Raw genomic sequence first — 15,308 nt, 5'->3', positions numbered from 1 at the left:
TGTCAATCGCTTGCCAGACCACTGAAGAATTTCTCTAAGATACAGTTGAGACAATACAAGCTAATTTTGTCTTCTCTTTTCCAACATCTAAGCCTCTTAATATTTTTCTTTTATGTAATTGTATTGGTTGGTACTTCCAGAATGATGTTAAATTATAGTGGTGATGGTAGGCATTTTTAATTTGATTGTGGCCTTAAGGGAACTAGAAATGCCTCTAGAGTTTCACCAGTAAGCGCGATGAAAGCCTTTGATACATTTATCACACCAAGAAAAACATGTATCTCTTCCTATTTTTCTAAGGGTTAAAAGAAAGAATGATTTATTAAATTTTGTCACTTGTCTTTTTTGTCATTTTTTGAGATAATTACATGTTTTTTCTCCTTTGACCTAGTTTTATAGTGAATAATGTTAATAGATTTTCTAAAACTATGAAGCGTTTTGTTTAGAGAGCTTGTAATCAGACTTGAAGTTTTGAAAGATCTCTTTGATGTAGGGGCGTGGAGGAAGCGCAGAAAGGAGCGAGACTGTAGGGGAGAAACCAGCTAGGAGAGAAAAAAGGAATGCGCAGACAACAACCATGTGCAATTGCTGTTTACCCATCACTCATTACCTGCCAAGGACAATACCAGGCACTTTACAGGCTTCAGATATAACTTAGTAATCACATAACCCTATGACACAATTATTATTGTTAAGGTGGTAACAGTGTGGATAGTAAGAAGGGCTCAGGTACATAAAATGATAAAGAGGCAGAATGAATAGTACACAGTCAAAGATTTTACCGAGGGGAGGCGACCGAAGTGATTTCCAGATTTCTCACCACAGTTGGGTGAATGGTTAAGCACTCATCAAGGATGGCATTGAAAGAGGGGCAGCACGTATGCTCTGCTCTGTATGCTGGTAGGTGGGTGGGGGATGGGGGATAATGACAGGGAGGAAGTATTTTTTTTTTTTTTTTTTTTTTTAGAAAAGAATGTTTAAAAAACTTCACTTTCATTTCTTCCTTTTTAGTGGTTCACATGAAAGTTTTCTCTCTTTTTTAACATCTTTATTGGAGTATAATTGCTTTACAGTGGGGTGTTAGTTTCTGCTTTATAACAAAAGTAAATCAGCTATACTTATACATATATCCCCATATCCCCTCCTTCTTGCATCTCCCTCCCACCCTCCCTGTCCCACCCCTCTAGGTGGACACAAAGCACCGAGCTGATCTCCCTGTGCTATGTGGCTGCTTCCCACAAGCTAGCTAGCTATTTTACATTTGGTAGTATATATATGTCCATGCCACTCTCTCACTTCGTCCCAGCTTACCCTTCCCCCTCCCCATGTCCTCAAGTCCATTCTCGACGTCTGTGTCTTTATTCCTGTCCTGCCCCTAGGTTCTTCAGAACCATTTTTTTTTTTTTAGATTCCATATATGTGTGTTAGCATACGGTATTTATTTTTCTCTTTCTGACTTATTTCATGAGAGTGAGTATTCTTGGGCATGCTTTGGGTTGATGTACTTATGGGATATCCAGTACCAGATATATGGTAGACAGTTGTGTGTTCTGTTATAAAGCTCAGTAAAGAGCTTTTAGGTAGAAATTAAAATCATGGGAGTAAGGCCCCTGGAAAAATGTGGAAATTAAAAAGCAAACTTCTACTTATTCTGTGGTTCAAAGAGGAAATCTCAAGGAAAATTAGAAAATATTTTGAACCCATGAAAGAAAATGAAAATGCAACACATCAGAATTTGTGGAGTCCAGATAAAGAAGTGCTTGGAATGAGATTTATATTGTGGAATTCTACCAGACATTTAAAAAGGAAATGACACGGATTCTTCTAGAAAACAGAAGAGTAGGGAACACTCCCTAACTTATTTTATGAGGATAGCATTACCCCGATACCAAAATCAGACAGAAACAGTACAAGAAAACTACAGTTATCCCTTATGACCATAACTACAAAAATCTTCAACAAAATATTAGGAAATCAAACCCAGAAATATGTAAAAAGAATAATACACCCCAACCAAGTAAATTTTATCCTGGGAATGCAAGGCTGGTTCAATAATTAAAAAATCAATTAATGTATTCCACTATGTTCATAATCTAAAGAAAGAAGAAGCACTTGACAAGATTTAATATCCATTTATGATAAAAGTTCTCAGCAGAGTAGAAATGGAAGGAAGCTTTCTTGAGGTTATAAAGGACATCTAGAGAAAAGTCTACAAGGTTCTTAATAATGAAAGATAGCATGCTTTCCCCCTGAGCTATGAAACAAGACAAGGATGTCCACCCTCACCCACTCTATTCAGCATCATACTGGAAGATCTAGCTGGTGTAGTAAGAGAATAAAAATAAACCAAAAGATTGGAAAAACAGGTTGAGAAATACAGATTGGAGGGGAAAAAACAAAACTGTCTCTGTACATAGAAAATGATGGTCTATGTAGAAAATTCAAAAGAATCTACCAAAAAACCTCCAAGAACTAATGAGTTAAATTGCAAGATATAAGGTGAACACATAAAAATAATTTGTATTTTTATATATCAACCGTTAACAATTAGAAACTCAAATTTTAAAAACACCATTTACAATAACTTCAAAACAAATGAAATATTTTGTTATAAATCTAACAAAACATGTCTAGGCTCTGTATGCTGAAAATTATAAAACACTGCATGAAATCAAAGAATACCTAAATATATGAAAAGACATACCGTGTTTGAAGACTCAGCGTACAGTAAAGTTGTCAGTTCTTCAGACTGATCTGCAGACTTAATGAATTTCCAATCAAAATCTCAGCAGGATTTTTTTTATTGATATGGACAAGGTGATTCTAAAATTTAATGGAAAGATCAAAGAACTAGAAGGGCCAAAACAATTTTTAAGGTGAAGAATAAAGTTGGCAGAATCATAGTACTCAATCTTAAGACTTAACTATGGAAAGCTTCAGTAATCAGGCAGTGTGATTTTGGTAAAGGGATAGATATATAAATGACTGGAACAGAATAGAGAGTCCAGATATATACCCACACAAATATGGCCCATTGATTTTTTTTTTTTTAAGTATAAAAACAAAGAAATGGAAAGACTATCCAGTCTTGCAGCAAGTGATGTTGGAAAGATTGGGCATCCCTATGCAAACAAAATGAGCCTCACCTTCCACTTCATACCTTCTATAAGAATGAACTCAAAATGGATTATAGATCTGAATGTAAAATATAAAGGTAGAAACAGGAGAAAATTTTTATGACCTGGAGTTAAACAAAGAATTCTCAAACATGGCACTAAAAATATGACTCATAAAAGAAAAAAATGATTATTTGGACCTTATTAAAATTTTAAAAAAGGTATGCTCTGCAAAAGACACTGTTATAGAATGAAAAGACAAGCTACAAACTGGAAGAAAATATTTGCAAATCACACATCTGACAAAGGACCTGAATCCAGAGTAAAGAACTCTCAGAGTCGTAAGTATGAAAACAACCCCACGAAAAAGATGGTCCAAAGACTCAAACCAACACACCACCAAAGACGATATAAACATGGCAAATTCATTCGCAAGAAGATATTCAGTATCACTAGGAATTAGGGAAATACAAATTAAAGCCACAATGAAATACCACTGTACATGTATTAGAATGGCTAAAATGATAACGACGATAAATACTCTGAATACAGTGCGCTGGCAGGATGCAGAGTGAGAGGAACTTTCATTCATTGCTAGTGGGAACGCAGAATGGTACAGTCACTCTGGAAAACCTTTTGACATATATATATGTATGTATGTATGTATACATACACTTACCATATGACTTAATGATCTGACTCCTAGGAATTTACCCTAGAGAAATGAAACTTTTTGTTCATACAAAAACATGAATAGTTGCACAGCTCTATCATAATCAACAAAAACTAGAGACCACTCAAATGTCCTTGAACAGGTGAATGGATAAACTAACTGTGGTACATCCATACAGTGGAATATTCCTCATCAATAGAAGGGAATTAACTTCATACATACAACTTGGCTCACTCTCAAAGGAATTTTGCTGAGTTAGAGAAGCCAATCTCAGAAGGTTTCATACTGTATGATTCCATGGATATACCATTCTTAACAAGATAAAACTGTAGTAAATGAGAAATAGATCATCGATTGCTAGGGGCTGAGGGAGGGGGCAGTTTGTAGCTACGAAGCAGCAGCACAAGGGGTTTTTTCTGGAATGATAGAATTGTTCTGTATCCTGGTAGTGTGGTGGTTACGTGAATCTATACATGTGTCAAAATTCAGAAAACTATACACCAAAATAAAAAAGCCAGTATTACTGTATGCTGTATTTAATTAAAAAAATTAAATGCCATAGGCAGAAAATAAACAGATAGAAGATAAGGAGAGGAAAGGAGGGTGGGAGGGAGGGAGGAAGAGAGAGAGACACTGAGAGCAGGGGAGGACAGAAGGTAAGGCAATAGCCTGAGACGAAAGAGGAGCTGGCTCAGGGGAAGGTGCGAGCAAGAAGGAGCTCATGTTACGATAATAAAAAGTAATGTAAAAAATAAAGTAAATTAAAATGCATAGAAACAGTAAATAGAGGAATGCCGACTGCAGAAAAATATTATCAGTAATATGGAAACAAGCTTAAGGAGTACTTCCAGGTGGCAGGGAAAAGGGACAAAGAAATGACTACAATCATGAAAAAAAAATAAAAAAAAGATGTAGAGGACAAACAGCATTGATCCACAGGTAAATGGAATCAGATGTTCCTGGAGAAAAGACCAGCTAAATGGAAAAACACCTATATTGAGAGTAGAGTTCCAGACAAACAAATAATAACCTGCATAAAAAGAAATTTTTAAGAATGAAACACAAAATCCAAGACCAAAAAATAGTCATGAGTCTCAAGTAACACAGGGTCAAAATACATAAAAGCAAAAACTGCTAGAAATGAAAGGAGAAATTTATAGAAATACCATCACAGGAGGGTTTTAAAACATACTTTGTCAGTCTTTGACAGATAAAACAGATAAAAAATATGGATATAGATAACTTAAATAATATAATTAAAGTGAGTGTCCAGTACCTCTATCTTGAAGCCTGAACCCTTCCATAAGAGAAACACCTTTTTCCCTAGTATGCACAAAATTGGTGCTATGTTAGCTTGCAATGCAAACCTTATGAAATTCTTCACAAAATGCCCCAGAAATGGCTCAGCCCACATTTTCTGATGAAAACATAATAGAACTAGAAATTCATGACACAAACATAATACAGAAGATCCTCAGATGAACAAGATGGAGCGGGAATCAGGTGGGAGCCTTAAAATGATGAGGTCTTGCAATTGCTTCTGTCGAGAATGAGAGGCGGGTTGACTGGGCACACCCAGTAGGGTTGACAGGTGGTGTGGAGGGCCAAGGTGTGGTTGGAGGTCCTGAGTGGGTCATGCATCAAACCCCCACTTTCTCCAGGGGCACTCTCTAAGCCATATATCACTGATGGTCTGAGGTATGCGACAGGATGTTGTTGAAAAGACAAAATATTTAAGCCTGTGGCCAGAAGTGATTGGAGGGCTTTCCATATTGGTAGGGTTAGGAAAAAAGTAATAACTCAGGCGCACACTGATGGACCGGAGGAAAGGAAAGTGTTGAGGGATCTGAGGGTTTGATGAGGTTAAAAAAAAAATTGGTGTAAAGGGAGCAGGGGATTAAAAGGATAAAAGGTTATTGGGGAGTTCAGAGGAAGAGCCATTCCAGGTGAGACTCCAGGTGGCTGCATTGGGTGGAGAGGAAGCCATAATATAAGAAGAAGGAAGGGATCTATCACATTTGGCTTCAGATCATCTATCATTCTCTGACTACCTCCTCTAGGTTCATTTATATGAAAATCACATTGGAGAGATGCTCTTTTAACCTTGAAATGGATCTTAATAGTTATATAATTTGATCTAAATTCTCTCAAAGGAGAAAGGAAATCAACGTTTGTTGAACCTCTGCCATGTGCTTTACACTATACTTCAACACCATTATCCTCTATAATTAGGGGAACCATATAATTTATTGTCCAAACTGGACTCTCTTGAGAGTAAAAGGACAACAGATAGAGACTGAGGCTGCTCTGGGTAAACTGGCATGGATGGCCATCCTATAATTATCACACATCCCTTTGAGTTGTATGTGACTTTATCAGCGTTTCGAAGACAGGGGAACTCAGGCTCAGAGAAGTCTTTTTACTTAAGGGCGTTAGTGAGAGTAAAGGCAGAGGCAGGATTCAGACCTGAAGGTGTGTGTGACTCCAGAGTCGAACTGTTGCTAATTTGGGTCCTGATTCACCTGCATTAGCTTCCCCATCATCATTTCACTTGCCTTGGCTTGACAGACTGTCTTCCAGACAGACACGGTGACGGTCCCAGCTGGAAGTCTGTCTCAACACAAATAAATGGATGTGTGATAACTGTACCATTGCCAGCAGTGACGGGAAGCCAGCTGTTCTAGGAGCCTTTGGCCACGATGTGCTTGGGATGCCTTAGATGCTGCATGTGGGCTGCCCAAAGACCCCAGGTTTGCTTACTTTGTAATCAGATTCCATCAGATGAGGCCAGGGATGGCCAGTTAAGATGACTGGAAGGGGATTCTGATGGATCCATGGCTCCCAAAAGCTGTAGCATCAGAGAACCCTGAGGTTAGAAGAAGTAATAAGTGAACAGGAATCAAAAGGATGCGGATCTAGGAGTAGAGGGCTGAAGAAGCTTGCAACTTAAGAAGGTGTAGCAGGGCAGTGTGGAGGGGTTTGGGGTTAACCAAAGGTCCAGTGAACTGTCATCCATCTGGAGGTCACTGGAATGGAAGGAGGGGGATGCAGAGCAGGAGAGCTAGAATAGGTGGATGGTTCTGAAATTTTTCACCTGTTTAGCCTCTTTCCTCCAACCCTGCTTTGATTCTGGGATATGTGCTGGGGGCATCCAGCTGATCTGGGTCTGTGCATTGTTCACCAAGGGCTCAGGGATTCAAACCATGATCTTTGCAGACCTAGTTGCTCTAAAAAGTCTCTGGGGAACAGGGTGCGGGTCTCTGAAGGCCAGAACAATGGATTCTTGGAGGCTGTAGATGCACCACAACTGAATTGTTTTTTAAACTAAGTTTCAATAACACAGTTAATACAAGAATGCATTCTCTTTGTAATAAATTCAGAATATGACAGTTAAGGCTGACGTCTCTTTTGCCCACAGCCCCCAAACCAGATTCCTTTGCCTCTTCCACAGATGTAACCGTTACTTCAAGCCAATTTTGGGTTTATCCTTCCAGACTCTTTTCTATATATTTACATTCATATATGACCTTGTAGAAAATTTATTTTATTATACTTGTCTCTTGAAGATTTGGAGGGCCTTGTTTATTAAAACTTTTTCTTTTGACATAATCTCAAAGTTACAGAAAAGTTGCAAGAACAGTACAAGGAATATCTGTATGCTCTTTACCTGATTTGATTTACCACTTGTTCATATCTTGCTACATTTGGTTTATCATTCTCTCTGTTAAATATTTTTATATATGTGTGTGTGTGTATATATATATATATATATATTTTTTTTTTTTTTTGCGGTACGCGGGCCTCTCACTGTTGTGGCCTCTCCCGTTGAGGAGCACAGGCTCCGGACGCGCAGGCTCAGCTGCCATGGCTCACGGGCCCAGCCGCTCCACGGCATGTGGGATCCTCCCGGACCGGGGCACGAACCCGTGTCCCCTGCATCGGCAGGTGGACTCTCAACCACTACGCCACCAGGGAAGCCCTGTGTTTGTATATTTTTCCCCAGCCATCTGAGAATAGGTTGGAGTCATGGTTCTCACTTGCCCCTAAATACTTCAGTGTGTGTTTCCCAAGAACAAGGACATTCTCTTGCATATGTATAGCTATCCAACTCAGGAAATGTAACATTGACCCAATGCTATCATCTAATTCACAGTCCCAATCCAGAGTTCATCAATTGAACCACTGATGTCCTCAGACCTTTTTCTTAAATAAAGAAGCATTAGACTGTAATCGTCTATCTTCATCTTGCTGTTTTCTTCAACGTGTTAGTGCATGTAGGTAGCCCAGTGTTATTGACAGGTACCTCGTATTTCACAGTGTGAATATGCTGTCGATTTTTTACCCCTTCCCCTGTGGATGGGCACTCCGATTATTTCCTACTTTTCGTCATTGCCAACATCCTCAAACATAACTTAATGTTGGTGTTGCTTTGAATAACTGTTCTGAGGACATGTAGTGAGGACAAATGAGGACTCGTGATGTTGAAGAAAGGACCTTCAAAAGGAGTTAATAAAGAGAAGCTCCTGGTTCACACAGTGTAGGATAATGGCTATAAAGCAACACAGTTATTCAGACTTTCCAATAGTTGGTTGAAAAAAAAAGACTAGGAAAGTTCTTGGTGAAGAACGATTCTTAGGAAAATAGTTAACAGTAGTGCTGTCTTTTATGGATTCAGCACCGTGTTAGGTAACTTGCACCAGGATGCAGAGGCCTCATTTGCTCTGAAGGCCCTTTGATGGAAACAGCCAGATCTTACCCCCCAGCCAGCTTCACTTCCAAGGCAAGCAGTGTTCTCTTGATTGGGACACTTTTCTCCTGTGCACTTAGCAGACTTCCACCAGGGGGGAAGGTTGCTATTTCTGCTTTGTGTGAAGCATTTTGTACCATCTGGGCTGGCTGAATTTCAACAAAGATAGTAAAGAAACATTTATCAAGAAAAATCAAAGTCAGTCTCGCCAAGTGTGGTCTAGAGAGATTTGCTTTCTCGATACATATGCAGCTCTCTTGCTGCTGGGAAACATGACTGTACTTTGAAAAGCTTCAGGAGGGACAGGCGTTTGGATCTTAGCCTGCAGCTACTGTCAACTGCTCATGATACAGTGGCTCTAGGAGCCAGAGCTCTTGGAGATAGGAACAGTCCCAGAATCAATTCTGTTCCGTACCTTTCCACAGAAATTTTTGGCCCCTTTGGTAGAGGAGAGACCCAAAAGGACAGAAGTAGAAGAAAGGGTTCTATAAGCGTTGGGGGAAAGATGGAGTCATGCCTCAGTTAGGAATGTTCGGTTCAGGGGAAGTAGATGCCCAGGGAGAGGTCATTCTTAAACCATTAGTTATGAGATTGGCTCAAGAATACAACATACACTTGTCCTGCAAAGAGCACTCTGAAAGAGCTGTGAGGTTGCAAATTTAAATAGAGGAACGTCCTGGTGATTGTCCTGTGGTGTCAGTTCATAAGACAGGGGAGGGAGCGTGGTCTTTGAAGAAAGACACTGTTTCCACTTGCATATGTGTTGCCAATCAACCAGACAGACAAGTTTCTTGCACTTCAGAGCATCTCAAACCATGTTTTTATGCAGCTCCCTAGAGTAATAGATGTGTCATTCCAAGATCCCAGCCTAGAAACTGGCACGTGCTTCCTTGGAAGGCTCAAGAAATGAAAGTAACAGTTGGAGATTGTATTCCATGGGGGAAATGCATGGGGATATTAAGAAATTATATCCTCTAGGAAAGTTTTACCTAATGTGTGCTCTGTGGGCTAGCGCATCAGCATCGCCTGGGAACTTGATAGAGAAACAAATGAGCAGGTGTCACTCCAGACTTACTGAATCAGAATCTATCTGTGGGAATACGTGTCTCGCGAGTCCTCCAGGTGGCCCTTATCCACGCTGACGGTTGAGGAGCGTTCCTCTAGAAGGGTTCAAATGGAAAAGTCGGATGCATTATTCTCAAGAAGGAAAACCACAAGTGGTTCTGTTTAATATCAGTCTGTTTGGGAATGGTTAAGTCTTCATAATAAAAATAGACAAATGTGGCACAAGGGGCACTGCATATGAATTTTAAGAACAGTGAAATAGCAATAATATAGCTAGCGTTTATTGACTATTCCCTAGGTGCCAGGTTCTGTGCTAAACATGTATATTCCTTGTCTGACTGTACTCTTATAATAACCCAATGAGGCATGTATTATCTCCATTTCACTGATGAAGAATTTGAGGTTTAAAAATGTGAAATACCTGCTAGGCAAGATGCAGACCCTGGCACCTTATAGCCCTGTATCCACTACACTATATGACCTGGCTACTGTCTCATTAGAAATCAACTATACTTTGAATAAATTTGGTTTTATATATCCCTTGCGGACAGGATCAACATCTTATGTTGGCCTCCCTGTCACCAGTACCTAGCAGAATGCCTAACACATTAGGGACCTGCTTATTTATTTATTTAAATAAGATGTTGGGGGTAGGAGTTTATTAATTAATTAATTAATTTTTGCTGTGTTGCGCCTTCGATTCTGTGCGAGGGCTTTCTCTAGTTGTGGCAAGCGGGGGCCACTCTTCATCACGGTGCGCGGGTCTCTCACTATCGCGGCCTCTCCTGTTGCGGAGCACAGGCTCCAGACGCGCAGGCTCAGTAGTTATGGCTCACGGGTCCAGCCACTCTGCGGCATGTGGGATCCTCCCAGACCAGGGCTCGAACCTGTGTCCCCTGCGTTAGCAGGCAGATTCTCAACCACTGCGCCACCAGGGAAGCCCCAGGGACCTGCTTATTGAGCTTAACCAAATCAAAGAGGAAAAATTCTTGCTTTTGGTGCAAAAATGAGTTACAACTTGCAAGCTGAGGTGGAACATGAATTCAACCTGTGGATAAATGGAAGAAAGGGCCATGTACTAGAGTGCAGAACAGTGTCAATGCAGAATAAGTTACAACTTGCGTCCCGGGGTCCCTTGTCACTCCTCAGACGGTCCACCCAGCCCTTTCCTCATTTCATTTATCCAGTCTCAACCCTTTACTAGCTATATGATCTTAGACAAGTGAGCCTCCCCTGACTCCCATCCCTAGCAGTGGTTAGCTGCTTGCATGTAGGAAAATAAAGGGAAAATATTTGAATTTAACTAGGGCTGTGTTTGTCAGATAAAATGGAAAGAAAGAGGAGTAAGGGAGTTGACAGTAATTTCAGGGAGTGATTATAATGCACCCAAAACTCTAAACTGGGGGTGAATGGAGTAAAGGCAAGAGGGAATGGGGAGAAAGAGAAAACATATTGTGCTCAATAGACTGATTGGTGATGAAAGGCCTGTAGCAGTGGCGTACTAGAGTTAATGAACTGGAAAATGGGAAGTGGCATAAGATCGTGGGGTACATGAAACTGAGTTTAAGAAAGCAGTGTAGGGCTTCCCTGGTGGCGCAGTGGTTGAGAGTCCGCCTGCCGATGCAGGGGACACGGGTTTGTGCCCCGGTCTGGGAAGATCCCACATGCCGTGGAGCGGCTGGGCCCGTGAGCCATGGCCACTAAGCCTGCGCATCCGGAGCCTGTGCTCCGCAATGGGAGAGGCCACAACGGTGAGAAGCCCGCATACCGCCAAAAAAAAAAAAAAAAGAAAGAAAGTAGTGTAATTGCTGGATGATAAGCACCAGGTAGGAGGTGATGGGGGTGGAAGCAAAGGTTGCAGGGAAAGGGGGATGCTTTACCCCTACATTTCTGTTTCTGTTATCTTATTACACGTATGAAATACTTAGAAAAGATGTTGAATGATGGCTGTGGTAATGGGTATCTTTGTCTTATTCCTGACTTTAATGGGATTGCATTTGTCATTAACTTTGGTGTCTATTATTTCAGATATCCTTTATCCTGTGAAGAAAATTTCCTGTTACTTCTAGCTAATTGCAGTGATCCTATCGTTTTCTCCTTTGACCTATAAATATGATGAATATTTTAATAATAGATTTCTAAGGTTGAACCGTCTTTGCATTCCTGGTAGGAGTCATTATCTACTAGCCTTCTAGCAGACAGTCTGATTAGCAGATTGAGTCTGCTACTACATTCCTTCCCTTGGCTGCCTGCATTACTGTTTGAACTGACTCCTAATTAACTTCTTCCCATTTCTCCAGGTTGATGTCTTATTCTACCTTATCCTCCCTATTCCCAGTTGCATCTGCACTGCTGACCTCTGCTTCCTTTCCCCTCTCTAAGCCTCCTTTACCCGGGGTGTTGTTGGTTGAGGGTGGAGCCTGATGGTAATGCTGCTCTTTTTCTCTCTGTGGGCTGTCTGGGTACTGGTTATGGGTGCTACATGGAAAATAGTTGCACTTTGGTTTACAGGGCAACTCTTTGCCTTTTAGCTTTTTCTTTTTGAATTCAGGTAAAATGCACATAACATAAAATTAACCATTTTAAAGTGTACAATTCAGTGGCATTTAGTACATGAGCAGTGTTGTGCAACCATCATTTCTATCTAGTTCCGAGGAATTTTGTCACCTGTAAAGGAAACCCCATAACCATTAGGTAGTAACTCCCCATTCCACCTCCCACCAGCTCCTGGCAGCCACTAGTCTGCTGTCTCTTTGGATTTACCTGTTCTGGATGTTTTCTATAAATGGAATCATAGAATATGTGACCTTTTGTGTCAGAGTATACACATGTTCATAGCAGCACTATTCACAATAGCCAAAAGGTGGGAATGGCCCAAATATTGATCCACTGTTGAATGGATAAACAAAGCTTGATATATCCATACAAGCGGGTATTATTCAGTCATAAATGAAGTACAATGTGTTTGAACCTTGAAAGCATTATGCTAGATGGAAGAAGCCAATCTTTCTTGTAGACTTTTTGGAAAATAAGATTAGAGAACTTACAGTTAATCTAGGGGCCAGAGTGGGGAGAGCAGTATGAAAGTCAGAACTCAATTTTAAACCAATATAGAGCAGAGTCTACATCTGTTCAGTTTATCTCACTTTGTACGCTTCTTAGCTGTTGATGTTAATAAATGAAAATTCCCGTTAAGTAAGTGTGATGCCAATGATCTTTTCACAGGTTCTACAACTATCAGTAGCTGGTGCTTAAATAGTCTGGGGCTATTAATGCTAAAACTGCTTTTTCTGTTTTTAGTAAGAGATGCTAAAAACCTTGTACCTATGGACCCTAATGGCTTGTCAGATCCTTACGTGAAACTGAAACTGATTCCTGATCCCAAGAGTGAGAGCAAGCAGAAGACCAAAACCATCAAATGCTCCCTCAACCCGGAGTGGAACGAGACATTTAGATTGTAAGTTAAAATCATTGCAGCCCAGCCTGGGTGGTGCAGGTTGGGTTGTGTGGGCCACCTGAGGTTGGGGAGGTCCTCTCCCAGCTTCTCTTTCCTTCGCTCCTTCCCTGCCTCCCTCCTTCCTTCCTTCCTTTCCTTCCTCCCTCCATCTGCATTTTTGCATTGCAAGCCAAGTAAAAATTGGAATTTTTTTTTGTACACTGCTGAGAATGTCTCTGGTGTGGGAGAGTGGGTGGGATGGAAAATAGTGTGATGTGTTGCTAGGTGAAGGCAAATTGTGGGAGAAGCTCTGGGTCTTGGCAAACATGGGACATAACCCATAGGGTGTGGGGATGACCTCTCTAGGGCTGGGTGCGTGGATAATGCTGGGCCTGTAGCTTGCCGGGAGCTCTCTGCCAGCTGCCATGGAGGATTTTACGTGGCTAGTGCTCCAATAATGTGGATTCACTTCTTGATGCATCTGGGCCAACAGATATGACATATATCAGCCGATATTTATTGAGCATGTACTATGTATAACGAGCACTGTATTAAGTGATCTAGCTTCATTGGTCATTTCATCCCCATTTTACCAACGGGGCTTAAAGCGATTAAAACACAGGCCAATGTCCCACAACAAATGGAGCAGGATTCAGCGACAGACAGTCTGACTTCAAGAGCCATGGGCCAAAAGCATGATTCCTTGTGATGCCTCGTTCCTTCTTTCCCCTCTCAGGGCAAAACTGGGGGCCTATCTCAGCCTCAGTCAAGGACATGCCCTAGAACAATTTCCCCTAGACTGACAGCATCAAGACTCTTTCCTTCATACATTTCCTCAGCCTCATCCTCAACCCGCATGTGTGCAAACACTCACACAATTATATGATTGACATATATAGTTCTTACAGTGACTGTGTCAGTAGGATTTCCTGAACATCATGGATCCTATTAGGACATAAGGCAGCAGAAGTAGTTAGAACTGTCCCTGTCAGAGCTGGCCTTGGCCCTCCACCTGTTTAAACCGCTGTAAAACAGGAAAAGCTCTACCTCCCTGGGGAGCTTGCCTGGGATGGAAACTGAATATGTTTCTTACAACAGCTTGTAATCCTTAAAAATTCCGACCTTCAGGCTTTGTCCTCTTGTACATTTCATCCGCTTGAGAAATCACCATAACCTCCACTGACTTCTCTTTTTTTCTCCTTGCAGCCAGCTGAAAGAGTCGGACAAAGACAGAAGACTGTCTGTAGAGATTTGGGATTGGGACCTGACCAGCAGGAATGACTTCATGGGATCTTTGTCATTTGGGATTTCTGAGCTGCAGAAAGCTGGTGTTGACGGCTGGTAAGGGAAATTGCACTTTGAAAGCAACAGTACAGCTTGGTCCATCAAAATGTGGGAGCAAGTATGTTTCCCTTTTTCTCCTAAATGTGAAAGACTAAAGCAGAATCACAAAGGGAAAGCTGGTAGATTGGCTCTGCCTCATAGATAGTTTTATTTAGTCCTCATGCAAAAAAAGAAAAAAAAAAAGAAAAAGAAAAACAGAAAAAGAAAAGAAAAAAGAATTAGTTGCCAATATGTTCAAAAATCAGGACATTTCCCATAAAAATCTGGACCTAGAGGGCAAAAATGAGGACAGTTGAATAGTTAATACCCTCTTTAGACAGGATGTGGATTTTCTATTTGCCACAGTCCTCACCAGTCCCTGTTGTTTTACAGCTGCCCCACTTCACACAATTATATGGCTTGACAGGCCCCATGGGCACTAAAAGGGCTCTCACGCTTTACCCAGAAGATATGTGTCATCCACTGTCAGATTTTGACTCCTTAAGAAGATGCTTCTTCTTTGGGACTGCTTACCAAGCCTGGTCACAAAAGTGCTGGAAGGTTGCTGTCATAGTCAGCTGCAAAATCTTTGTTCTGACATTTTTGCTTTATTCCCTTCTAATGGCAAAAAATCCTTCCCCAATATTCCCATCAGAGAGGCTGGATAAGTCCTCTTTGGCAACTGTTTCCTTCCCAGTTATCTGAGTAAACGAGTCAGAAGAGATGGCCCACCTTGGCACTAGAACTTTGGGAGAAGTAGTAATTAGGGGCACTCCTATCTCTTTAGGAGAAATTGTCTCATTTCTGAATGGTCCCTGCTCAGGGCTTTTTCAGTTACAAGTGAAAGACAATCAAAATCAAACTGGTTTAGCAAGAAAGAGAATGGATCACTGGGCCCTCACATCCTTTCCCTCGTCCTCCTTACAACTTCCTTGTCTCTCCTCCACA

At 41.0% G+C, this 15,308-nt stretch overlaps 1 protein-coding gene across 2 annotated transcripts in view; it reads left to right on the top strand.

The window, feature by feature from the left end:
- Positions 1-15,308, top strand: part of PRKCB (protein kinase C beta) — a gene marked incomplete at both ends in the record, with an annotated part of 311,977 nt that overhangs the window by 203,166 nt on the left and 93,503 nt on the right. For both annotated transcript variants that reach the window (XM_082671427.1, XM_082671426.1), the window contains 2 exons: positions 12,902-13,058; positions 14,244-14,378. In XM_082671427.1, coding sequence (XP_082527553.1) covers positions 12,902-13,058; positions 14,244-14,378 — 292 coding nt within the window. The remainder of the gene's footprint in view (positions 1-12,901; positions 13,059-14,243; positions 14,379-15,308) is intronic.

Source organism: Grampus griseus, assembly GCF_964374135.1.
Source record: "Grampus griseus genome assembly, chromosome: 14".
NCBI classification, from domain to species: domain Eukaryota; kingdom Metazoa; phylum Chordata; class Mammalia; order Artiodactyla; family Delphinidae; genus Grampus; species Grampus griseus.
The sequence above is the reverse complement of the archived record's forward strand: the minus strand, read 5'-3'. Positions and strand labels throughout refer to the sequence as shown.